The sequence below is a fragment of the Telmatherina bonti genome, assembly GCF_933228915.1.
Source record: "Telmatherina bonti genome assembly, chromosome: 9".
In the NCBI taxonomy this organism is placed as follows: domain Eukaryota; kingdom Metazoa; phylum Chordata; class Actinopteri; order Atheriniformes; family Telmatherinidae; genus Telmatherina; species Telmatherina bonti.
In genome coordinates this window covers 6,043,874-6,070,640 of record NC_136627.1, presented here as the reverse complement: position 1 = coordinate 6,070,640, position 26,767 = coordinate 6,043,874, and the positions used below count along the sequence as shown (strand labels likewise).

The 26,767-nt window shown below is 46.4% G+C and overlaps 1 protein-coding gene across 6 annotated transcripts in view; it reads left to right on the top strand.

Annotated features, from left to right (window-relative positions):
* Positions 1-25,935, top strand: part of phldb1b (pleckstrin homology-like domain, family B, member 1b) — a 107,790-nt gene extending 81,855 nt beyond the window's left edge. For 2 of the 6 annotated variants that reach the window (XM_079246492.1, XM_079246496.1), the window contains 17 exons: positions 1,803-2,105; positions 2,384-2,530; positions 2,612-2,749; positions 2,874-3,002; positions 8,135-8,290; positions 9,627-9,737; positions 9,809-9,898; positions 11,728-11,889; positions 12,624-12,764; positions 14,819-14,935; positions 15,016-15,118; positions 16,777-17,101; positions 18,563-18,653; positions 20,775-20,921; positions 20,992-21,211; positions 23,545-23,630; positions 25,762-25,935. In XM_079246492.1, the coding sequence (XP_079102618.1) occupies positions 1,803-2,105; positions 2,384-2,530; positions 2,612-2,749; positions 2,874-3,002; positions 8,135-8,290; positions 9,627-9,737; positions 9,809-9,898; positions 11,728-11,889; positions 12,624-12,764; positions 14,819-14,935; positions 15,016-15,118; positions 16,777-17,101; positions 18,563-18,653; positions 20,775-20,921; positions 20,992-21,211; positions 23,545-23,630; positions 25,762-25,902 (2,607 nt within the window). In that variant the 3' untranslated portion in view covers positions 25,903-25,935. Of the gene's footprint in view, positions 1-1,802; positions 2,106-2,383; positions 2,531-2,611; positions 2,750-2,873; positions 3,003-8,134; positions 8,291-9,626; positions 9,738-9,808; positions 9,899-11,727; positions 11,890-12,623; positions 12,765-14,818; positions 14,936-15,015; positions 15,119-16,776; positions 17,102-18,562; positions 18,654-20,774; positions 20,922-20,991; positions 21,212-23,544; positions 23,631-25,761 lie in introns of those variants that run through there. The other 4 variants (XM_079246494.1, XM_079246493.1, XM_079246495.1 and 1 more) reach the window with 4 other exon arrangements.
* The last annotated feature ends 832 nt before the right edge of the window (positions 25,936-26,767 follow it).

Below are 26,767 nucleotides of genomic sequence, written 5' to 3'. Positions count from 1 at the left end.
TGAGACCTGCCAGTAGGAGAGCCTCATCTCGGCTTTCATGCTGGAGCAGATTTCTGTCGAGGAAAACAGAATAAAGGGTATGAATTAGCGTGTGATCTAAGTAATCATCCGGTAGACACGTTTAGGAGCCTCAGGGCCTTCATCAAAAGGCTGAGTCATCACATGTAGTGGGAGGACTGGTGGAATTATAGCCCTGGATCTTAAGCACAGTGTCTTTTCTTTCACGCCCCCTACTCATGTAATTACAGGTTGGAGGCAGTACAGCTTCTGGTCATGCAGATGCAGACCACTTGGTAGGGAAGCTGTGAAAGCTGCTGAGTCTGCTGCAGACATGAACAAAGGTCACCTCGTTGTGCTGGGGGTGGTCTGACCCTCATAGAGACAGCTGGACCACCAGTCCAGAGAGGACGGTGCTGGCTGGTGACTGGACGTGTTGCTTTGCTTTCTGTTTCTTTCATCTGCTGAACTTTACCTTATTTAACATATCAAATAATAACAGAATCATTGTTTGTTTACTTCATATGTTTTAAGCAGAAATAATTCACGTATAAAAGCAGACGAACAATTTGAATTTCCCTCTGGGAATTAATAAAGACCTGTCCATCCATCTGCTCACCCGTCCGTCCATCCATCCATCCACTCATCCACTCATCTGCTCACCCCTCCATCCATCCATCCATCTGCTCACCCACCCATCCATCCATCCATCCATCCATCCACCCATCTGCTCACCCCTCCATCCATCCATCCATCTGCTCACCCACCCCTCCATCCATCCATCCATCTGCTCACCCACCCATCCATCCATCCATCCATCCATCCATCTGCTCACCCCTCCATCCATCCATCCATCCACCCACCCATCTGCTCACCCCTCCATCCATCCATCCATCCATTCTTCCATCCATCCATCCATCTGCTCACCCACCCATCCATCCATCCATCCATCCATCTGCTCACCCCTCCATCCATCCATCCATCCATCCATCCATCCATCTGCTCACCCCTCCATCCATCCATCCATCCATCCATTCTTCCATCCATCCATCCATCTGCTCACCCACCCATCCATCCACCCATCCATCCATCCATCTGCTCACCCATCCATCCATCCATCAATTCTTCCATCCATCCATCTGCTCACCCATCCATCCATCCATCTATCCATCCATCCATTCTTCCATCCATCCATCTGCTCACCCATCCACCCACCCATCCATTCTTCCATCCATCCATCCTGAATACCACGTAGCCTAAATTTGCAGAGTAAGATTGAGTGATTGATTGTATCGAACACTTTTTACCAATGAAAACTCCAGCTACATATTTTTCTGATCCTTGATGATTCTTTATGATGCTTCAGCTGTGTTTTCACACATCTATCTGTGATGGATGTAAAACCTTTGTTCAGCTGGAGTTTATCAGGTTGAAGTGATGATGAATGTTTGATCACGAGTCTGTTCAGCTTCAGGATGTGACGGATCTAATCGGGATTATTTTCTCTTAGCATGTCAGCGTTTTCCATTACATACGTGTTCATTCTGAAGTTGCAGGATGTTCTCTATTCAGTGGGAACATGTCCAGGTGGACAATGTCTCTGTCCTCTGTGAGTCTCCTTTCTGCTTCCTGTCATCGTCTGTGATCTATAGCAGGAACTTGTTGTTTTATAACTACAGGAGGACGCTTCTGCTGACACCTGCAGGGCAGCGATACCTGATTAATGCTGGTCCCAGTTCAGCTGTCTGTCTGTACATCTGATTTACCTTCCTGCCTTCAATCCTCTTCTGGTTAAATGTCCACAGGAGAGGCAGCGGCTGGAGACCATCCTGAACCTCTGTGCTGAATACAACAAAGGGGAGACCACCGGGCTGGACCCTCTGGGCTCCGGGAGGACTGGTTTCCCTGGGAGTATTGTGGAGGGTTCAGGAAGGAGACCGTCTGTGGAGAACGTCCTAGTGGGGACGTTGTCCTCGGCGACGCTTCGGCTGGCTCAGCGACAGCGGGAGAGCGACGAGGAGAACCTGAAGGAGGAGTGTAGCAGCACAGAGAGCACCCATCAGGAGGTGAGGACGTCAGCTTCGGCACTGCATAACGGCGAGCAACAGGTCAGACAGAACTCCTGCTTCCTACGACCTCTGCATGCTGTCGCGACCCAGCATGTGCATGGCTTTGCTATGGGGGTCTTATTGGGGTCCACGGGAAGGATGTAGCAACATTAAAGCTGGGCTGCATGTCGGATCCGACTGTTCCCCATGGATGCATGTGATGTGTAACAAGGACCGCTGTTTATGGGAGAACTAACATGGAATTCTGTCAGTGGAAAGTTTTTCTTCACACTTCCTCTTTTAACTAACCAGACTCCCCCCCCCCCCCTCTACTGCAGCATGAGGACTCGTCCAGTGCATCCGGAGCTGGGCGCTCGGAGCTGGCTTACCTGGAGGATGAGAGGGTTCGTGTTCTGGCTCGGATCGATGAGCTGAAAACCCGGCTCACAGAGCTGGAGCAGCAGCTTCAGGAGTCCAAACAAGAGGTAGAGAAGATCCGTCTGGATGTAGAGATGAGACGCTTAAGCTCTGCTTCTGATATTCAGGTTTTGTACTTTATCTTTCAGGCTGAGATGGAGCGTGCCTTGCTGCAGGGCGAAAGGCAGGCAGAGCTCGACCAGATAGAAACAGAGACGGATATCATCACTCAGCTGCAGCATAAGCTGGACGAGCTGGAGAGCGCCATCCAGAGGGAGAAAGACAAGGTTTGCCTCGTCAGTCAGAGCACAAACTAACCTTCACAACATGTGGCTTCTCTACTTTGTGCTGATGAGGCGGACATTAAGAAGTGTCTTTGTTTTATGTCTCTAAATGTCCATGTGTGTCTAGGAAAGAGCTAATGTTGAGGCTGAGCGGCGGGTCCTGCAGAGACTGCAGGAAGGCTACGCTGAGCTGAAGAACCAGCTTCATAACTGTCCAGAGTCCCTGCGGGAACAACTGCAGGAACAGCTCAAAAGGGTGGGTAGAAGCTCCAAGACCCCTGGGCTCAGTGCACAGCATTGTGGGTAAATGCAACTAAAACATAAATGTCTGGAACGATACATGTTTCTGGATTGGAGAAACATCTCACGGTGGGACGTGGAAAAAGTCTTATGCTAAAGTTCTGCTAAAAACCTGATCAATCCAGATCACTATGATCTAATCCAGATCCATATGTTACTGACGATGACAAAAGTTCTGCATTTACCAATAAATGAACAAGTTTTTTTTCTTCGTTGGTTATCTTGTTGTCTACTTTGGTAGTTCATGGTGCAGCGCCTCGTCTGGTGGAGACAGGACACGTTATTAAAAAGTCTGATTGGTTGACATTATGATCCACCACAGTTACGCCGTAGATGTCGTTGGGTCTCTGCGTACCTGTTTCTGTAGATGTCGTTTGGTCCCTGCGTACCTGTTTCTGTAGATGTCGTTGGGTCTCTGTGTACCTGTTTCTGTAGATGTCGTTGGGTCTCTGCGTACCTGTTGCTGTAGATGTCGTTTGGTCCCTGCGTACCTGTTTCTGTAGATGTCGTTGGGTCTCTGCGTACCTGTTTCTGTAGATGTCGTTGGGTCTCTGCGTACCTGTTTCTGTAGACGTCGTTGGGTCTCCGCGTACCTGTTTCTGTAGACGTCGTTGGGTCTCTGCGTACCTGTTTCTGTAGATGTCGTTGGGTCTCTGCGTACCTGTTTCTGTAGATGTCGTTGGGTCTCTGTGTACCTGTTTCTGTAGATGTCGTTGGGTCTCTGCGTACCTGTTTCTGTAGATGTCGTTGGGTCTCTGCGTACCTGTTTCTGTAGACGTCGTTGGGTCTCCGCGTACCTGTTTCTGTAGACGTCGTTGGGTCTCTGCGTACCTGTTTCTGTAGATGTCGTTGGGTCTCTGCGTACCTGTTTCTGTAGATGTCGTTGGGTCTCTGCGTACCTGTTTCTGTAGACGTCGTTGGGTCTCTGCGTACCTGTTTCTGTAGATGTCGTTGGGTCTCTGCGTACCTGTTTCTGTAGATGTCGTTTGGTCCCTGCGTACCTGTTTCTGTAGATGTCGTTGGGTCTCTGCGTACCTGTTTCTGTAGATGTCGTTGGGTCTCTGCGTACCTGTTTCTGTAGACGTCGTTGGGTCTCTGCGTACCTGTTTCTGTAGACGTCGTTGGGTCTCTGTGTACCTGTTTCTGTAGATGTCGTTGGGTCTCTGCGTACCTGTTTCTGTAGATGTCGTTGGGTCTCTGCGTACCTGTTTCTGTAGATGTCGTTGGGTCTCTGCGTACCTGTTTCTGTAGATGTCGTTGGGTCTCTGTGTACCTGTTTCTGTAGATGTCGTTGGGTCTCTGTGTACCTGTTTCTGTAGATGTCGTTGGGGGTCTGCGTACCTGTTTCTGTAGATGTCGTTGGGTCTCTGCGTACCTGTTTCTGTAGATGTCGTTGGGTCTCTGCGTACCTGTTTCTGTAGATGTCGTTGGGTCTCTGCGTACCTGTTTCTGTAGACGTCGTTGGGTCTCTGCGTACCTGTTTCTGTAGATGTCGTTGGGTCTCTGTGTACCTGTTTCTGTAGATGTCGTTGGGGGTCTGTGTACCTGTTTCTGTAGACGTCGTTGGGTCTCTGCGTACCTGTTTCTGTAGATGTCGTTGGGTCTCTGCGTACCTGTTTCTGAAGATGTCGTTGGGTCTCTGCGTACCTGTTTCTGTAGATGTCGTTGGGTCTCTGCGTACCTGTTTCTGTAGATGTCGTTGGGTCTCTGCGTACCTGTTTCTGTAGATGTCGTTGGGTCTCTGCGTACCTGTTTCTGTAGATGTCGTTGGGTCTCTGCGTACCTGTTTCTGTAGATGTCGTTTGGTCCCTGCGTACCTGTTTCTGTAGATGTCGTTGGGTCTCTGCGTACCTGTTTCTGTAGATGTCGTTGGGTCTCTGCGTACCTGTTTCTGTAGACGTCGTTGGGTCTCTGCGTACCTGTTTCTGTAGATGTCGTTGGGTCTCTGTGTACCTGTTTCTGTAGATGTCGTTGGGGGTCTGTGTACCTGTTTCTGTAGACGTCGTTGGGTCTCTGCGTACCTGTTTCTGTAGATGTCGTTGGGTCTCTGCGTACCTGTTTCTGAAGATGTCGTTGGGTCTCTGCGTACCTGTTTCTGTAGATGTCGTTGGGTCTCTGCGTACCTGTTTCTGTAGATGTCGTTGGGGGTCTGCGTACCTGTTTCTGTAGATGTCGTTGGGTCTCTGCGTACCTGTTTCTGTAGATGTCGTTGGGTCTCTGCGTACCTGTTTCTGTAGATGTCGTTGGGTCTCTGCGTACCTGTTTCTGTAGATGTCGTTGGGTCTCTGCGTACCTGTTTCTGTAGACGTCGTTGGGTCTCTGCGTACCTGTTTCTGTAGATGTCGTTGGGTCTCTGTGTACCTGTTTCTGTAGATGTCGTTGGGGGTCTGTGTACCTGTTTCTGTAGACGTCGTTGGGTCTCTGCGTACCTGTTTCTGTAGATGTCGTTGGGTCTCTGCGTACCTGTTTCTGAAGATGTCGTTGGGTCTCTGCGTACCTGTTTCTGTAGATGTCGTTGGGTCTCTGCGTACCTGTTTCTGTAGATGTCGTTGGGTCTCTGCGTACCTGTTTCTGTAGATGTCGTTGGGTCTCTGCGTACCTGTTTCTGTAGATGTCGTTGGGTCTCTGCGTACCTGTTTCTGTAGATGTCGTTGGGTCTCTGCGTACCTGTTTCTGTAGATGTCGTTGGGTCTCTGCGTACCTGTTTCTGTAGATGTCGTTGGGTCTCTGCGTACCTGTTTCTGTAGATGTCGTTGGGTCTCTGCGTACCTGTTTCTGTAGATGTCGTTGGGTCTCTGCGTACCTGTTTCTGTAGACGTCGTTGGGTCTCTGCGTACCTGTTTCTGTAGATGTCGTTGGGTCTCTGCGTACCTGTTTCTGTAGACGTCGTTGGGTCTCTGCGTACCTGTTTCTGTAGATGTCGTTGGGTCTCTGTGTACCTGTTTCTGTAGATGTCGTTGGGGGTCTGTGTACCTGTTTCTGTAGACGTCGTTGGGTCTCTGCGTACCTGTTTCTGTAGATGTCGTTGGGTCTCTGCGTACCTGTTTCTGTAGATGTCGTTGGGTCTCTGCGTACCTGTTTCTGTAGATGTCGTTGGGTCTCTGCGTACCTGTTTCTGTAGATGTCGTTGGGGGTCTGCGTACCTGTTTCTGTAGATGTCGTTGGGTCTCTGCGTACCTGTTTCTGTAGATGTCGTTGGGTCTCTGCGTACCTGTTTCTGTAGACGTCGTTGGGTCTCTGCGTACCTGTTTCTGTAGATGTCGTTGGGTCTCTGCGTACCTGTTTCTGTAGACGTCGTTGGGTCTCTGCGTACCTGTTTCTGTAGATGTCGTTGGGTCTCTGTGTACCTGTTTCTGTAGATGTCGTTGGGGGTCTGTGTACCTGTTTCTGTAGACGTCGTTGGGTCTCTGCGTACCTGTTTCTGTAGATGTCGTTGGGTCTCTGCGTACCTGTTTCTGTAGATGTCGTTGGGTCTCTGCGTACCTGTTTCTGAAGATGTCGTTGGGTCTCTGCGTACCTGTTTCTGTAGACGTCGTTGGGGGTCTGTGTACCTGTTTCTGTAGACGTCGTTGGGTCTCTGCGTACCTGTTTCTGTAGACGTCGTTGGGTCTCTGCGTACCTGTTTCTGTAGATGTCGTTGGGGGTCTGTGTACCTGTTTCTGTAGACGTCGTTGGGTCTCTGCGTACCTGTTTCTGTAGATGTCGTTGGGTCTCTGCGTACCTGTTTCTGTAGATGTCGTTGGGTCTCTGCGTACCTGTTTCTGTAGATGTCGTTGGGTCTCTGCGTACCTGTTTCTGTAGATGTCGTTGGGTCTCTGCGTACCTGTTTCTGTAGATGTCGTTGGGTCTCTGCGTACCTGTTTCTGTAGACGTCGTTGGGTCTCTGCGTACCTGTTTCTGTAGATGTCGTTGGGTCTCTGCGTACCTGTTTCTGTAGACGTCGTTGGGTCTCTGCGTACCTGTTTCTGTAGATGTCGTTGGGTCTCTGTGTACCTGTTTCTGTAGATGTCGTTGGGGGTCTGTGTACCTGTTTCTGTAGACGTCGTTGGGTCTCTGCGTACCTGTTTCTGTAGATGTCGTTGGGTCTCTGCGTACCTGTTTCTGAAGATGTCGTTGGGTCTCTGCGTACCTGTTTCTGTAGATGTCGTTGGGTCTCTGCGTACCTGTTTCTGTAGATGTCGTTGGGTCTCTGCGTACCTGTTTCTGTAGATGTCGTTGGGTCTCTGCGTACCTGTTTCTGTGGATGTCGTTGGGTCTCTGCGTACCTGTTTCTGTAGATGTCGTTGGGTCTCCGCGTACCTGTTTCTGTAGACGTCGTTGGGTCTCCGCGTACCTGTTTCTGTAGACGTCGTTGGGTCTCTGCGTACCTGTTTCTGTAGATGTCGTTGGGTCTCTGCGTACCTGTTTCTGTAGACGTCGTTGCGTCTCCGCGTACCTGTTTCTTTAGACGTCGTTGGGTCTCTGCGTACCTGTTTCTGTAGATGTCGTTGGGTCTCTGCGTACCTGTTTCTGTAGACGTCGTTGGGTCTCTGCGTACCTGTTTCTGTAGATGTCGTTGGGTCTCTGCGTACCTGTTTCTGTAGATGTCGTTGGGTCTCTGTGTACCTGTTTCTGTAGATGTCGTTGGGTCTCTGCGTACCTGTTTCTGTAGACGTCGTTGGGTCTCTGCGTACCTGTTTCTGTAGACGTCGTTGGGTCTCTGTGTACCTGTTTCTGTAGACGTCGTTGGGTCTCTGTGTACCTGTTTCTGTAGACGTCGTTGGGTCTCTGTGTACCTGTTTCTGTAGACGTCGTTGGGTCTCTGTGTACCTGTTTCTGTAGACGTCGTTGGGTCTCTGTGTACCTGTTTCTGTAGACGTCGTTGGGTCTCTGTGTACCTCTCCGTCCTGCCGGGATGCTGAGGAGCTTCAGGAAGCTGAAGTAAACATAGTAAAACCTAAAACATTGATGTATATTCATCGAGTAAAGATTTACAGCTGCAGGTCTGAAAGCTGCCTGGAAGCCACAGTGCGTTTAGCGTTGAGCTGTTTTTGGAGCTGCAGTTTTTTCTCCTGTGTCTGACTCTTGTGTTGTTATGGCGACTGTCAGGATGGAGAGGCGCTGGAAGCGGGAACCAAAAAGTTTGAGGACCTGGAGTTCCAGCAGCTGGAGAGAGAAAGCAGTTTGGAGGAGGAACGGGAGACCATGAGCCAGCAGCTGCTCCAGGAGAGGGCGGAGTACCACAGTAATGTGGCCAAGAGGAAGGTAAGGAAGAGTATGGTCTGACCTCTGAAACATCCACCATCGGTTTCATCCCTTCTCCAACGCACCTGAACCAGGTGAATGTCTCGTTACCAGGATTTGGTAGAGTTGAATGACATGCAGAAAAAGGAGTTCAGCCATTTGATTCAGGTGTGTTGGAGTAGGGATGCATCTAAAAATTGCAGGATGGTAGATCTCCCCCTTATTTAATGATTGTGATCAATTAAAATAACATTTTGACCTAAAATTTGAAAAAAGTCCACATTTTTCTGTATTTTACTACAAATATGAACTCTCATTTTACACATCATAAACCTGATTTTTTTTTAAAAACATGAGTACCTAGCCTCTTTTTTATTTTATTTTATTTTATTTTAATAGCATAGATCTATAAAAACAGCTCAAATTAAATTCCAGTCATCTGAAAGTGAAAAATCCAGTATTTCACTTGATGATCTGAGTCACTTTTTTTTTGCCCTTATTTTAAAATGTACATACGTGTTCATTTCCACATGTGTGTAGTTACCCTGACCACCTGATGTCACATCTGTTCCACTTAACGCATTGTTGTTTTACAGTTGGGACATAGATCCATCAAGATTTCCTTTAACCAGATGTTAAATAATACAGTTGTCTGCTTTGTTATTATTATTATTATTAGTAGTAGTAGTAGTAGTAGTGTTCATATTTATGTTCATATTTATATTCATATTCATATTATTATTATTATTATTATTATTATTATTATTATTATTATTATTATTATTATTATCCATTTATTATTATTAATATTAGTAGTAGTAGTAGTAGTAGTAGTAGTGTTCATATTTATGTTCATATTTATATTCATATTCATATTCATATTATTATTATTATTATTATTATCCATTTATTATTATTATTATTATTATTATTATCCATTTATTATTATTATTATTCATTTATTATTATTATCATACTAATAATAAAAATAATAAAATAATAATAGTAGTATTTTTAGGACTTTTAATATTAATTATTATATTATTGTATTTAAATGGTATTTGTATAATTTTTATTTCTGTTTTTCTAATTCTTGTTGAGCCTCTCTGTAACTGGCCCACATTCAGATGATTAACAGTGTTTTTCTACACGACTGCAGTCTTGTTCTGCATATCTGCTGTTTCTGAAACACAGGAATCTTATAAAGACCTGAAGGTTAGAAGTTTTCCTTCAGATTTGTTCCTCAGAAGTTTCCCCCTCATCATCCGAGTGTTTTTCCAGAAAGGAGTTTGGGTGTGTGTAAAACTGGAGGTATTGATGCCGGTGTGAAGCAGATCTGGCCTGTCTGTGTTCGCAGGAGAAGGTTTCTGCTCTGGAGAACCAGGCCAGCCAGCTGGGCCTTCAGGCGTCTCAGGAGTGTGAGCGACTGGCCAAAGACCGGACGCTAACGCTGCAAATGCTCCAGAAGGTAGACAAGACTCTGCTGTGTGAGGAGAGGGAAGAAAAACTGTGGTCTGAAGATGAAAATGTGTTTTCCAGGAGAAGGAGCGACTGTCCGCTCTGGAGAAGCGATACCACACCCTGACAGGAGGGAAGAGCTTCCCCAGGTCCTCCTCCGCGCTTCGGGAGGTGAGTTTTAACCCTCGGATGTCTTCCGCTTTAACTGAAAGAAGATGAACGTTTTTCTAACGGTTAAGTCACGAAGCTCAGACAGGATTCTGAAGTCCACCAGAGGACGGTGAGACCGGACCTGTTTGACCTGTTGGCTTTGCATTCCTGACCTGTCGACACAGGAAGCGCTCCGTATCGGTCAGGCTGCTGGCTCCTCCCAGCGCTCCTTCTGCAGAGCCTCTCCATACTTCCATCCTTCCCCTCCCTGTCAGGTGTTCCCCAGCAGCCCCCCTGAGGTAACCAACCAGCCATAGCCCCGCCCCTCCTCACATAACCCCGCCCTTCATTGCATAACCACGCCCCTGTTCACATAACCCCACCCTCATCCCCTAACTCCGCCCCCTGTCACTGTCATGACGTTTGCACTGAAGCAGAAGTCAAGTCTGAACAGTTTTATGCTACTGGTCTGTGATCTGGTGATGCTGTGTGAGATGCACCAAGTTTCTGCTGTAGTACGCACGTTGAACGCATCATGTTTCTGTTGTCGAACGCACACCGAACGCACCATGTTTCTGTTGTCGAACGCACACCGAACGCACCATGTTTCTGTTGTCGAACGCACACCGAACGCAGCATGTTTCTGTTGTCGAACGCACACCGAACGCACCATGTTTCTGTTGTCAAACGCACACCGAACGCAGCATGTTTCTGTTGTTGAACGCACACCGAACGCACCATGTTTCTGTTGTCAAACGCACACCGAACGCACCATGTTTCTGTTGTCAAACGCACACCGAACGCACCATGTTTCTGTTGTCAAACGCACACCGAACGCACCATGTTTCTGTTGTCAAACGCACACCGAACGCACCATGTTTCTGTTGTTGAACGCACACCGAACGGACCATGTTTCTGTTGTCGAACGGACCATGTTTCAGTTGTCGAACGCACACCGAACGCAGCATGTTTCTGTTGTCGAACGCACACCGAACGCACCATGTTTCTGTTGTCGAACGGACCATGTTTCAGTTGTCAAACGCACACCGAACGCACCATGTTTCTGTTGTCGAACGCACACCGAACGCACCATGTTTCTGTTGTCGAACGCACACCGAACGCAGCATATTTCTGTTGGCGAACGCACCATGTTTCTGTTGGCGAACGCACACCGAACGCAGCATATTTCTGTTGTCGAACGCACACCGAACGCAGCATATTTCTGTTGTCGAACGCACACCGAACGGACCATGTTTCTGTTGTCGAACGCACACCGAACGCAGCATGTTTCTGTTGTCGAACGCACACCGAACGCACCATGTTGCTGTTGTCAAACGCACACCGAACGCATCTCAGCTGATGTTCTGCAGCACATCAAGCCGTCAGACGTGCACGTGCGCTGGCGACCGCCTGCGTGCGATGTGTTTGCTGCTCGCAGTGACGTGTCTGTTTCCGCTGAACTGGTTTCTTCTGTCTGTTTTTACTGGAAATAACTGGAAAATAACAGAAATATTCATTTAAACAACTGTAATAAAACATTCACTGAACAAAAAGACACAAAACCCAAAAGAGTCGAGTCTTTGTGTAAAACGTGAATAAAAACAGAAAAAACACCAGATGATCAAACTGAAACTTTACTTTCTGTTTTTATTATTTTACACAAATATTTTGTGATTAACTTTGTCTTTAGGGTGGAGGAAGAGGTGGTTGTCTCCATGTCAGTTGTGTGTGTGTGTGTGTGTGTTTCCTTCCTTCCTCCTCTCCTCCACAGTTCAGAATATCTTTAAACCTTTTCCTCCTGCTGCTCCTCTTCTCCGAACCTCCTCTTTGTGTGTGTCTCCTTCTGGAAGCAGTATGTGACGGTGGGCCAGTTAAACCAGATGTATGGGATGCCGAAGGTGGAGTCGTCTCCTACCTCCCCGCTTCACCAGCCCCTGCACTCTGGAGCGGTAGACCCCACCTTCTCCTTCCTCCCCTCTCCACTTGGCTCCTCCCTCTCTCTGTCTGGAGAGGTGTGTTGGCCTTCCTCCTTCTTCTTCTATTACTTCCACCTCCTTATTCTACTAATACTACTTCTCCATTAGTACTTCTTCTACCATTAATGCTTTTTTCTTCACCTTCAACTTCTTCTTCTCCTCTCTTCCTCTACTCCTTCTGTTCCTCCTCCTTCCTTCTGTCTTTTCCCTCCTCCTCTAGTCAGCTGACGTTAGGAGTATTTTATGTACTAGATTACTATTATATACTCATTTCTGCAGGGCAGGTAGAGTAAATGTAATATAGTTGTTTCTTGGATTATAAAAAATCTTCCCGCCTCCAGCTTTATGTTTTCATCTCAAACGGTCAAACTGTGACTTCAGACCTGAGTAACTGAACTGAACCTGGACGTTTTCATGCCAAACAGATTCATTTTCCTGCTTTTTAAGTCTTTGTGCAGCAGCAGCAAAGTTTCAGCCCTGAAAGAGGGAGATGTTTAGTGTTGGTGTGTGAAAGTGGGTCATTGCTGTGGCAGCGTGGAATAAAAGCCCGCATGCAGGCAGGATGGAGGCTGCAGGCTAAACGGCGCTCTGCAACTAGAATGTGTTGAATACAATTAGGAATATTTTCCAAGTAAAGCTTAATTACAGCTTTTCAGGGTGAAACAAACATTTCTCTCCTCTCTCTGCTGTCTGTGAATGCTTTCTAATTTCCTTTGTCTTCTTGTTTTCCTTCATCTCCTCCTTCTTCCTTCCCTCCGCCACTCCTCCAGCACCCGTTGGAGGCTGGCAAGCCTCGCCTCCCCAAGCTAGACTTAGAGCAGTGGTACCAGGAGCTGATGGCTGCTTCCAGCCCGCTCTGCCCCCCCCCTCTGCCGGCCAAGGCGCTGTCAGGCCGCAGAGCTGTTCTGCAGGTACATGCTCCTCTTTTTCCTCTGCAACCTGCTGTAAAGAAAACGATGTGTGTTGGAGTGACTTAACACGCATGAAGTTGTTTCTACACTGATCTACACTAATGTCTGAACATAGAGCTGCAGCGTCCAGTAGATCTACATGAACGTCTGAATGTAAGGCTGCGGCGTCCAGTAGATCTACACGAACATCTGAAGGTAGAGCTGCGGCGTCCAGTAGATCTACACGAACGTCTGAACGTAAAGCCGCAGCATCCAGTAGATCTACACGAATGTCTGAACGTAAGGCTGCCACGTCCAGTAGATCTACACGAACGTCTTAATGTAAGGCAGCGGCGTCCAGTAGATCTAAACGAATGTCATAACGTAGAGCTGCAGCATCTAATATATCTACACGAACGTCTGAATGTAGAGCCGCGCCGTCCAGTAGATCTACATGAATGTCTGAACGTAAGGCTACGGCGTCCAGTAGATCTACACGAATGTCTGAACGTAAGGCTACGGCGTCCAGTAGATCTATACAAAAATCTGAACGTAAGGTTGCGGTGTCCAGTAGATCTACACGACTGTGTGAACGTAGAGCTACGGCGTGCAGTAGATCTACACAAACGTCTGAACATAGAGCTGCGGCGTCCAGTAGATCTACACGAACGTCTGAACGTAGAGCGGCAGCGTCTAGTAGATCTACAGGAATGTAGAGCCGCGGCTGTAAAGAACAGGATGTGTATTGGAGTGACTTGACATGTTGTTCGTGAAAAGAGCGTTTCTGTCCCATCAGCAGACCAGTTTACCCAGTATAGTCAGCACACACCTTCACAAGTCAGGCGCATGAAGCAGCGCTGTGTTCCTCTCAGGAAAAACCTCCACTCTCAGCGCACACACACACACACACACACACACACACCAGCTCTTCCTGCACGAGTCCGGCTCGGACCGGTCTGGATCAGAACCTCTTCAGGACCAGAGGCGTGGGGGGGCTCCTCCAGTGCCGTAAAGCGCTAATGCTGACTAACCTTATGTTGAGTTACTGTGGACCAAACCGGGGCGTGAACCTGTTCCAGCATTACCGCTCCAGACTAAACCAGGCTTTGTTCAGATCCGTCCGGATCAGCAAAGACCTCAACCGGATCTCTTCACACCACATATTTTCTGTGTGCACATCATTCCCCTGCTTTCTGCAGACCTGGACCACATCAGACCAGGTCCTGACTCAGGATGGTATGGGCTGCGATACCCTGCAGAGCATGAAGAGTCATCAACACTTTCTGATGTTTAAAAACTTTGTTAAAAGTGAGCAGTAGTGTGTTTAATGGGCTGTGCGGTGGTTTGGATCTGCGGTCTGAAACGCAGCATCCCCAACATGATGGTTCCCTGCATGCACACACCAGCATGCTCAGACTGGTTCAGGTGAGGGGGGAGAGCTCTGCTCTAGTGCTGCCAGCAGGGGGCTGTGTGCTGTTTTTAAAGTCCTGATTCAGCTCTAAGTTATTTCACCATAATCAGCCTTATGTACCGTCACATGCAGTTGTGCTCATATTTATTCAGAAAGATGGAAAATAACCAGCTGCCTGTAAAATTAGCTGAAATTGACTAAAGTAATAATAAATAAAAATTTTATGAAAATCATGGCATTATTTTCTAATTCTGGTTCAATAGAAATATTTTTTTTTAAGAAAAACCCAACAAATAAGATAATTTATTACATATTCCATCAGTCATAAAATAATATTAAGTTGAACAATCCTTTAATGTTTCCGCTCCAGTCAGGTGTTTTCTGTTCCTCTCAGTCAGACTTCTGCACCTGTTGGCAGGTATTTTGTCCCACTGTTCAACAGAAAAATGCTCTGATTTGTCCAGGACCAATTTGTTTGTTTGTTTGTTTTTTCTTGCTTAATCTCAATTAAATGAAAAAACAGTGTCTTATATTCCTAAACTATATTTTTGCACATTTTTATTTATTGTTCCTTTTTTAGGTCTCCAGTTATTTGAGTGACTGTTGTAAATTCAGCCTTTTCTTTAATGAATCTGCCTGTTCTTGTGAATGTCTTGGTCTTCAGGTGTTTCGCTCTAAACTGGACAGCGACCCCGGTCTGTGTCTCCATCAGCCCCGGTCCGGGTCGGCATCTCCTCTGCAGCACGGAGCAGCAACGCTGGGACGCAACACCAGCTCTAAGGTACAGCAGCAGCTCCTTTCCTCCAGCAGCCAGCCGGCTTCATGACTTAGAGCTTGAGGTTTCTTTGTGTGACCCTGCAGAGCCCCCTGCTGGCGGTCAGCAGCACCGGGAGTCTGCCCAGGAACCTGGCTGCAACCCTGCAAGACATCGAGACCAAGAGGCAGCTGGCTCTGCAGCAGAAAGGTAACCGGCTGGTTCTTACTCATCTTATTGTCCTGTCTTCAGAGGAGGCGTCAACACTGAACTGTACCAGAGACACATTTTCCACTGAAGCGGATCTGAACTAAATGCCAAACGAGTCTCCTGGGGACAGTCGGGCTTATCCCAGCAGCAGAAACACTGATCACAACAGAAACTTTTTCTAACACATCGCTGATATGATGGTGATTAAAAGCACAGCGGTTTGTTTTGGGGCAGAAACAAACAAATAAGACTCATATTTACTGTAAAATCTGTGACTGAACTCTGCGTAATAACTCTTTACTTACCGTAGTTACAGCAAATCTTTCTGCCTGTTTCTTCCCCGTCCGTGAATAACTCTCCCGCCTTGTTTTAATACTTTTCCTTTTTACATCTCATAAAACATGTTTTCCTGCAGTGTTTAGAGCAATTTCAGCTTTTGTTCTCGTTTTTTACCCATTTTACCACCATTTGGGACCCGAAACGATCAAACCTCAGATTAACTCTCCATCTTGACTTGTGTTCACTTTTTCTAAAGTAAAGAGAATTTTTTTTATTACAGAGTACTTGTGTGTGTGTTGACGCTGGCGTGATGGGATCATGTAACATCTCCAACGCACCTGAACTGGAATTTTCAGATCAGAAATTCTCCCAGTTTGACATTAATGGACAATAAAAAAGTTATATGATGGTTTTAATTTGATTTCTTTTAATTTTCAGAGTTTTAAACCAATTAATGAACACTATCATGTCTTCAGCTTACCACTAGAGGGATTACTAGGACCAGTGCTCCTACGATACAGCATCCATGTGTTCTATTTGTCCATGTTGACGTGTTGTGCTCCTAAAATCCAGTTAAAGTGCAGCTAAAACATCTAAAACCAGACTTTAATGGTGAAACGGAGCGGCTGCCTCCTCCCTCGGTGCTGCCATGTTGTGACTAAGTGGATCAGAGCGAAGCGTCTGGACTTTTATATGCAGCTCAGTCAGATGCCACCCACGACTCCCGGCTTTAAAAACCCGAGCTGGTCAAACGTGTCTTCAGTTCAGGGTTTCTCATGTCTGTCTGTTCCTGACCGGCTGCGCCGCAGAGCCCCGGACCGGCTGCGCCGCAGAGCCCCGGACCGGCTGACTTGAGCTAGACGTTTATGTTGGCGTGTGACTCGTTAACAGAAAGCAACAGACCAAAGTCGGTTTCCAACCTGAAAATCCTGCAGCTGATCCGGCCTGACGGCTCCCGTCGGTTGGTTCATCCATCCTGCGTAACGTTTACACAACCTGACGGCTGTTAATTTCAGACCCTGTCTTCATCCGTCTCTTCTCTCTCTGCCGTGTCATTAACTCCCCCCACCCCCAAAATCTCTTTTCATCTTTTCTTCGTCTGTGACATCCAGTCTTCTTTATTCTTCCATCAATTTTCCATGAACAGCTGCTGCTGGAGAATAAATCTTGCATGTTGAGGGAAGAGCGGAGCTGCTTCCAGTTGGGTTTTTACTTTATGTTGGACCTGATGACTGTTTCATCCACAGAGCTTCTCGGCCGGCGCACATACGTGTGTGTGTGTGTGTGTGTGTGTGTGTGCGTGTGTGTGGTGCATGGGCTTTGGGGTGTTGGAGATCCACACCAGAAATGATGACATCTCTTGGTCTTCCTCCTCTCAGGCCAGCAGGTGATAGAGGAGCAGCGCCGCCGACTGGCCGAGCTCAAACAGCGAGCTGCAGCGGAGGCTCAGTGCCAGTGGGAGGCGCTCCATGGCTCCCAGCCCCACCTGCTAACATCTTCCTCCTCGTCGCCCTCCTACTCACCCGTCATGGCGTACAGCCCCATGCTGGGCCCCCATCCTCTGGTTCACCACTCCATCCTGCACCACCAGCCTCCATCTGGAGAGCAGCCGTACGACACCCTGAGCCTGGAGAGCTCCGACAGCATGGACACCAGCGTGTCCACCGGGAACAACTCAGCCTGCTCGCCCGACAACATGTCCAGGTGTGTATGACGCAGAAACACACACACACACACACACACACACACACACGGTGGACACTTCTGCTTCACGTAAAAGAGCAGCAGTCTGCATATCGCATTTCTAATGACTCCTGATCAGTTTAACCCTTAAAACTCTGCATCATTTTCTGGTGTTTCTGCTCCGCCTCGTTTTATTTTATTGAAACCTGTAAAAGGTGACGCTTTAATCCCAGTTAGCATGCAGACATGATGTTTCCATACAGACGTGATGTTTCCATGCAGACGTGACGTTTCCATGCAGAGATGACGTTTCCATGCAGACGTGATGTTTCCATGGAGACGTGATGTTTCCATGCAGACGTGACGTTTCCATGCAGACAACATGCAGACGTGACGTTTCCATGCAGAGATGACGTTTCCATGGAGACGTGATGTTTCCATGCAGACAACATGCAGACATGACGTGACGTTTCCATGCAGACGTGATGTTTCCATGGAGACGTGACGTTTCCATGCAGACAACATGCAGACGTGACGTTTCCATGCAGAGATGACGTTTCCATGCAGACGTGATGTTTCCATGCAGACGTGACGTGACGTTTCCATGCAGACCTGACTTTTCCATGGAGACGTGACGTTTCCATGCAGACGTGAATTTTCCATGGAGACGTGATGTTTCCATGCAGACGTGATGTTTCCATAGAGACACAATGTTTTCAGTCTCAGCTGTCAGATTATGAGGTTAGTAGTATTAATAGTAGATATAGAAGCTTAAAACCAGGATTTCATCATATTAATAGAAAAAGAAGCGGGCTGAGTACAGATCCCTGTGAGACTCCTCTGGGAATGTTAAAAGTGCATCAGACCTATTGGAACTGCAACAGAAACTATTTACGTATCTACTTTTTCCTTTTTTCCACTTCTTCCTGCTACTATCTACCTGCTATCCTCACTAAAGCACGTCCACCTCAGCTGCATCCCAAACGTCTTCTTGGCTTTATTCCAGCCATAGAGGATCATTATTTTCCTGCTTTTCTCATCACTTGTTGATCTTTGGCTGCTCCTGATTGGACGTTACCGTCAGTTTAAGCTCTCTGATTGGTGGAAAGTCTGACAGGAAGTGTCTTCATCATCATGTCCAGGTGAAAATAGAGGTCTCTTAGCAACATGGTAGTGATGGTGATGAAGATGTGATAAATAATGGTGGATTTACTTTCTAGAGTCTCTGAATAAACATTTTAGACCTGGATCTGCTGGAGGTTTAAGGGTTAAAGTTCAGGTTGACTATGCTGGTGTGCTGAAGTGTGTTACCTCGTCTTCAGCAGAGACGCTGCAGAGGGAAGGAAGGAGTGATTAATGAGCTCATTAACGCCACGCTGCATGCTGATGAAAAGCTCTAATGTCACTTTTCTTCAGACGAACTGTTTCCCAGTTACTTCAGCAGGATGTGAAGTGATGAGCTCTCTCTGTGTTTGACACCAGTGTTGGAGGAATGGACACGCTGAAGATTGAAGAGATGGAGAAAATGCTGAAGGAAGCACAACTGGAGAAAGCCAGACTTATTGAATCACGGGTAAGATGGCGATCCTGAATCCATCTGCAGACTGATGAGTCCGATACACACTTCTCATCCATAACTTTGACCTGAACATGAATCAGAAAACTAAAGGTTTACCATGGCAACCTGACAATGGGATCTATCTTTTATTGGTCAGCTGCAGCTTTTTCTCCGAGACGTTTTTACTGACGAGACTCTTTCTGAAAAGTCTGACGACTTAACAGTGTGTTGATCATGTGACAGCGGCATATCTGTTATGACTAATGATAACAATAATAACAACATTAACATGACAATTATAAAATAATAGTATAATTATAATAATAATAATAATAATAATCACAATAATAAATAATATAAAAAATGGTTTTATAATAATAAATGATATAAAAATAACAATCATATAAAATAAAATAGTAGAATAATAACAATAATAATCATAATAATAATAATAAATAACTAAAAAATGGTATCATAATAATAGCAATAATAATAATAATAATATAAAATAAAATGGTTTCATAATAATAATAAATACAATAATAATAAATAATATAACATAAAGTTTTGTAATAATATTAATAATAATAATAATAAGGGCTGCACGGTGGAATAGTGGTTAGCACTCACATCAAGAAGGTCACTGGTTTGATCCTTGGCTGGGGCAAGGCTTCAATAGTGGCCTTTCTGTGTGGAGTTTGCATGTTCTTCCCATGTATGCGTGGGTTCTCTCCAGGTACTCCGGCTTCCTCCCACCATCCAAAGACATGCATGATAGGTTAATTGGTTACTCTAAATTGCCCACAGGAGTGAGTGTGAGCATGAGTGGTTGTTTGTCTCTGTGTGGCCCTGCGATGGACTGGCGAGCTGTCCAGGGTGTACCCTGCCTTTCACCCAAGGCCAGCTGGGATCGGCTCCAGCTTCCCCACAACCCTGAATTGGATTAAGCATTTAGAAAATAAATGAATGAATTAATAATAATAAATAATAATAATATAAAAATAAAATGGGATCATGATAATAATGATAAAGTTGATAGTATTTTACTGGCAATGTCAGTGTCAATTCTATCTTAGATATAGAATAAATTATAAATCCAATTTATTATAATGAGAAAAATTATTAAAACAGATAAAAATCTGTTTATTATTATAAACTAGTTTCTGGTTAAAATCCAGTGTAACCAGTTAATCCAGTATAACCCAGTCCTATCCAGTTTAAATCATTTTAGCTTATTTTATTTAAATTAAATAGTTTTTATTGGACTTGGACATAGAGCTGCGGCGTCCAGTAGATCTACTGAATGTCTGAACGTAGAGCTGCGGCGTCCAGTAGATCTACTGAATGTCTGAACGTAGAGCCGCGGCGTCCAGTAGATCTACTGAATGTCTGAACGTAGAGCCGCGGCGTCCAGTAGATCTACTGAATGTCTGAACGTAGAGCCGCGGCGTCCAGTAGATCTACTGAATGTCTGAACGTAGAGCCGCGGCGTCCAGTAGATCTACTGAATGTCTGAACGTAGAGCCGCGGCGTCCAGTAGATCTACTGAATGTCTGAACGTAGAGCCGCGGCGTCCAGTAGATCTACTGAATGTCTGAACGTAAAGCCGCGGCGTCCAGTAGATCTACTGAATGTCTGAACGTAGAGCCGCGGCGTCCAGTAGATCTACTGAATGTCTGAACGTAGAGCCGCGGCGTCCAGTAGTTCTACTGAATGTCTGAACGTAGAGCCGCGGCGTCCAGTAGATCTACTGAACGTCTGAACGTAGAGCCGCGGCGTCCAGTAGATCTACTGAACGTCTGAACGTAGAGCCGCGGCGTCCAGTAGATCTGCTGAACGTCTGAACGTAGAGCCGCGGCATCCAGTAGATCTACTGAACGTCTGAACGTAGAGCCGCGGCGTCCAGTAGATCTACTGAACGTCTGAACGTAGAGCCGCGGCGTCCAGTAGATCTACTGAATGTCTGAACGTAGAGCCGCGGCGTCCAGTAGATCTACTGAATGTCTGAACGTAGAGCTGCGGCGTCCAGTAGATCTACACAAATGTCTGAACGTAGAGCTGCAGCAGCAGAAGATGTTCGCTCGGCTGAGCTCCGACAGATCAAACACATATCTAAAGGAAGTTCTGCTCCCGCAGGAGCGAGAGAGCCTGGCTCGCCGTCAGATGCTAGAGGAGGAGAGGAGGAGGAGGGAAGATGCGGAGAAGAGGCTGCAGGATGAAACGCTGCACCGGCAGCAGCTCGTGGAGAAGGAGGTGAAGATGAGGTCTAAGAACTTCTCCCAGGTGGGTGCAGTGAGACGAGTGGAATCTTTTCAGTGGGAAAGGAGGCGATAAGCGCGTTTCTGTCCACCAGGCCCGTCCCATGACCCGGTACCTCCCCATCAGGAAGGAGGAGTTTGACCTGCGCTCCCACGTGGAGTCGTCGGGCCACAGCGTGGAAACGTGCTACCACGTCATCCTCACCGAGAAGATGTGCAAGGGCTACCTGGTGAAGATGGGAGGAAAGATCAAGTCCTGGAAGAAACGCTGGTTTGTGTTCGACCGCCTCAAACGGACCTTCTCCTACTACGTCGGTAAGAATCTCTGTGTGGTTACACAGCCAGCCAATCATATGGCAGCATGGACCCACACCAAACACAGCCTTACTGAAGTCCTTTACTGTTTTTTTTTTTTTTTCATTTTCCGCCTGACTTCGTATAACTATCGATCCCTCCATGTGGCGTCATGTTGTTTATTCCAACATGACGCCACATGGAGGGATCGATAGTTATACGGGTAGAAAACCAAAAAGGAAATTGAATGTCACAGAATTTAATTTATAAAAGAAACACAGATCGACAACGTGGAAGCGTTTTCATTTATAAATAAGTTTCTCTCAGGCCTTGGCCGTCAGGAGGAAAACATCCCAACATCTAACATAAACACAAATAAAACTATTTATATTTTTCTCCACTTGTTTTTTCCTCTCACTTCTTCTGTCTCTTGTTCTACTGTTGGAAACAGTTTCTGTCTGGAGCCAGACAGAGGCTACATCACCCATCTCTCACTCCCAGGAGATGGACTGTTGGACCCGCCTGGTTTTTCTATTTCTTTTAACTTTATTACTTTGTTTTCCACACTGGAAGATAACCATTTCAACTCCTGCTGATCTTTGGCCGCTCGGATCTGAGCATCTTATTGGTCGAGAGACTGTCAGGAAGTCGTCACTGTTTACATAGAGCTTCACTGTGGAGATCCACTAACATCATTTACACGTTTTTAACCACAAAATGTAATAAATCATAAAGTTATCACGACAGATTTCACGTACACAGTTCCCAGAAAAAAAACCCGCTGCACCTAATGGCTGGATCGAAACCTTGAAAGGGTGGAATTGTCCAGATAGATCACCCAAAGAGTGTGTTTGTGATGGAAATGATCCCCATTAGGTTTCATTGTGTTGTTCCTAAGATGTTTCGCATCGTGTTGACGCTGTCGCGTTCGATGCGCCGCGTCCAGGCCGAGTGGCGAGAGTTAAACGTGGCGTGACTGTTGGTAGAAAGACAGTAGGAAGCAAGATGTCTCTGAGGCTACACTTCACACACACTCACCAAAGCTGGACAATAGAAGATGGAGAATGTGGTTTCCATTTCAGCTCCACATTCAGGCGGCAGGATCAGGATCGTCTGAAGGAGACCTGGTCTCCATCAGATGGACGGGAAGCTGCGCGGGTCAAAATTCATTCAGCTCTCCTCCAGATTTTCATCAGGAGAGAACAGATCACACACATTCATGATCAAAACTTCTGGGTTTTACACTGAATTCCTGAGATTCTCTCCGTGTTTTCCGATCTGACTGAAATGATTGGAGTTTATTAAATCTTTACCACGGAGATCAGTGTTCTCTCTTTGAACGTGGGGAACTGGGAAAGGTGGGCGACATCGCCCCACAACGCTTCTGCTGGATATTCTGCTGTTCTCCTGCAGTCCTTCCTGGATTCTCCATGTGTCATTTCATTCACACACAACGTGAAACCTGCATGTTTTACACGTCATCCCATGTTTATTCAGATGCTAATCCGTGCTTTTAGTCCTGGGATGCATCACTCGGCGTGTGTGTTGGCGGCTCAGGAAAGCTGTGGAAACATTCTGTGGATGACTGACAGGCAGGTGATGCATCCTGCAGACCTCGAGCAGAACGAGTGCTGGTGTAATTCGATACGGTGCCTCGAGCCGTGGGACTCTCGTTCTCCGTCGGGTCTTTGAAGTCCTCAGAAGGTTCCGCTCAAAGCTGCTTAAAGTGCACCTGGTTGAAAGTGATCCAGGGCGAGGAGGCGTGCAGAGATTACTCTGCCAGCTCTTTGAGCAGGCTGATTGAGATGCAGCGCTCGGCCTCCTCTCCTGACCTTGAACGCAGCGCAACGAGAGGCAACGAGCGAGTCGGGGAGCGCCGCTAATTCCCGCTAATCAACCTCCAGCAGGATGAGATGCAAATTCAGGGCTGTTTGAATGCTAAAGAGGTCATTAGCAGATAATAGCTGCACGTTAAAAAGAAAAGTGTTGTTCCTGGAAATGAGGCGCTGCGTTTCTACCTACTACTCTTTAAGTTGGCTGCTGTTTGTGCCTGGAGGAGTGTTGAGTTCCCCACCGGTTCCTTACTGCAGTTCTGCAGTGGCTGATGAAACAAACTGCAATCTTGTACCAGAGTAGCGTAAGAATGCAGTCAAGTCTGAAAATACAATGAGAGCTCCACAGCTTTAGAAACACGGGAGGAAAAAATGCTGCGCTTGTCTTTTCCCATCCATCATCGCAGACCAGAAACGGCTCACAGTTTTTCCACTCGGTCCAGGTCGTGTGGAGGAGGTTTGGTAGGAAGGAAGTCCGATAAGCCAGTGTTTGACCAAACTTTATTCTTTCCCTCCCGACAGACAAACACGAGACGAAGCTGAAGGGTGTGATCTACTTCCAGGCGATAGAAGAAGTGTACTACGACCACCTGCGCAGCGCCACCAAGGTAAGCTGCTGACGCGTCATGAATACCCCAACTGCACAACGCCACCACCGTTAAGGCAGGTACACAGGATAAAAGTCACATTTTTGTCGCCATCTCCTCCCTACGAACAAAGCCAGCAGGGGTCTTTTTGTCAAAGGTCCCGTGTGTTCGCTCCGCTCCGAAGGTCTCGGAAAAAGATGGAAAATAACTAATATTTTTAATATTCGCAACAAGAAATCCTTTCTTCTGTGTGTGTGGCGCTCCAAAAGGAACAGAGCGTGCTCATTGTGTAGGAAACCACCTTAAATGATAGTAAAGCAGCTGTCAGAGACAGTAACGGTGTTATGATGGGGAAAAGTAATCATGTATGTTTTTCTTTAAAGGAAGTAACTTCTGACCCAAACATCGGCCTAATGTGAGTAACATCGGAGGATTTCTGGGGTCATCATAATGAGATTGGCCTCAACAGAAACCAGACACTAGGTGTGTTTCCATTACATATATCACCTAGAATTCTGCGAAAACTAAATATCGCCATTAAAAAAAAGGCTAATGGAAACACCTACATTACAAAAAAAAAACAAAAAAACCGCTAAAACGTTTTTACACTCCTGTGAGGTGGTTTTTCAGATGTTTCGATATATAAAGTGTAATGGAAACCTTTTTTTTGCATTTGCATGTCCCCAAACGTGACATTGGAGTCACGACCAGTTTATTTCCGGTAAAGATGGCACGGTACGGAACAAATAACAGTAAATTTCAGAGTTTTCGAAAAGAAATGAGGGAGAAAAGCTTTGAAAATCTGTAGCAAATCCTCCGTAGCAAGTCGAAAACCCCAAAATAACAAGATTTTACAAGACTTTTGAGGCTAATACGGTTAACGTCGTTCACTGGAAACACCCGTAAATCGCAGTTGTTGTTGAAACTTCGTATTATATTCGTATTAAACTTCGTAATATCGTATTTATTTTGCCAAAAAAAAAAGTAATGAAATTGCAGCTACTGTAACTGTAGGAGTTTCACTGCTGCAGCACAAGTCTGCTAATTACCCATTGATTAGAGTCAGGTGCATTGCAGCAGGGAAACTGCTAAGACCTGCAGGACTGCTGCCCTCGAGGACCGGAGTTGCCCTCCTTTGATTATTAATAGTTTTGTTTTTTCTAATTGTCATGGACAGAGACTGTTTATTTTACAGATTTAGCGCCCCTACTGGCCAAAAGTTTCACGGTAACGCCGTCATTCCCATCACTTCCTGGTCATCCGCCATGTATGTTTACACCAAAGTCATGTTTTGACTACGCAACATTTGAAATATTGCGCACGGAGAAGCCGATACTCAATGAAGAATCGGTTAAATTGCTCTTCTGTCACAGAAAGGAGTTTTCAACCTCAACTTGACCAGAGTATGTATCCACCTGTCTAAACCGAGCGTGTTCAGACACATTCCCTGTTTCTGTCCCAGTGATCCCAGTTTAAACCAGTCCCCAACTTCAACAACTTAGAAAGTCCTTTTTAAAACATTTTTCTGTTTTTAACCAAGTTGTGTTTCAGTTTGGTAAACCTCATGTGTAGTTTTTACCTTCAGCGTAAAGCTGAGCTGCTTCCTTCTCCTTGTCATCATCTTGGTGTGTGTGTGTGTGTGTGTGTGTTTGATGCCCTGTCGCAGTGCACCACTCTAACTGTGCAGCTCTGATCAGCTCTGAAACTTTGATTTTACTTGTCACTTCCAATGTGGTGTTACAGAGAGGGAAGCTTAAAAGCCTGCTGCACTCCGCAGGGCGCTGAGAAATGATGAAGATGTTGGGACGACATGGTTCCATTGAACTTCTCCAGATGATTCATCAGTTTACCACGTTTAGTTTTTCAGCCCCAGTTCCCCACCAGTCAGGGTTATGTGTAAAATGTAAATAAAAGCAGAAGCTCGTCAGGTCGTATTTTCTTTCCAGATAAGACGTCAGGTGATGAAACTGAGACGTATGAGCTGATTGTGAACCTGATGCTGCAACCATGCAAAGATGGAGCTTTTACTGGTTGAACTGGCACCAGACCAGTAACATGACTGCACTTCAGAGAGGAGTTTTAACGTGGATTCAGAAGCAGATTTTTCAGGTTCCCTGACTTCTGCTTTGTTTTTTGTCCGTCTGTCTTGCAGAGCCCCAACCCCTCTCTGACCTTCTGCGTCAAGACCCACGACCGCCTTTACTTCATGGTGGCCCCGTCGGCGGAGGCCATGCGGATCTGGATGGACGTCATCGTCACAGGGGCGGAGGGATACACACAGTTCATGAACTGAGCGCGCAGCTGGCAAGCGGTTAGCTTCGGCAGGGACTCACCACAGACTCCACTTCCTGTTTTCAGCCCGGCACGGACGCCACGCCTTTCATTTTTAATCTCACTCCCTGAGTTTCATGGAGCGGACGTTCCATCTTCATGTTGTCTGGTTGTGTTCGGATGAAAAAAAGGGACACACACCTCCGTATAAACCAAAATCTAACCTGTCAGAGACGCAATGAAGCCTTTTGTTTGCCAAATGGAGATCTCTTTGTTACTGTTGAACATTTTGTATCATTTGCTTCCTTGTTTCTTTTTATACTTTAGAGAACATTTGCCAAATGACATGATGCCAATCATTTTTGTTTATTCCATCATGACTGCTGAGCATAGACTCGTTTAAAGGAATCAAAGGCTGTGATTGTTTTAGAAATATCTCCCAAGTGCATGCAGACATCTGTGGGAAATGGTTGAAACAAGTTTGTCAGCAGGGACCCAAGGGGATCTCACAGTCTACATTCGTCTGAACCAGTGGAACTGCAGTCCACAACAGTCCCTGAACCCTCCGTCAATCAGCATCCAGAGCTTCACCAGTATTGCTTCACACACGCTTACCAAAGTTATTACAAGAATATTCTTAGACTTTCACCCTCAGGAGTTTATTCTGCAAAACTCTGGTGAGACCAGTATTGGGCTCCTATGGAGGCTGCTCATAAAGTTTTATTCCAGTTTCCCACAACTGGGCCTTCGTTAAACACAGCATAAAGGTAAAATAGTTGTGGTATCCAGCTGTTGGTCAAAGTTAATCAAACTTTAACCCTTCCTGCTCAATGCTTCCCCTAAACGTAACCATAAATCAGTCTTTACCCTGTTCTTGTAAGGATTTA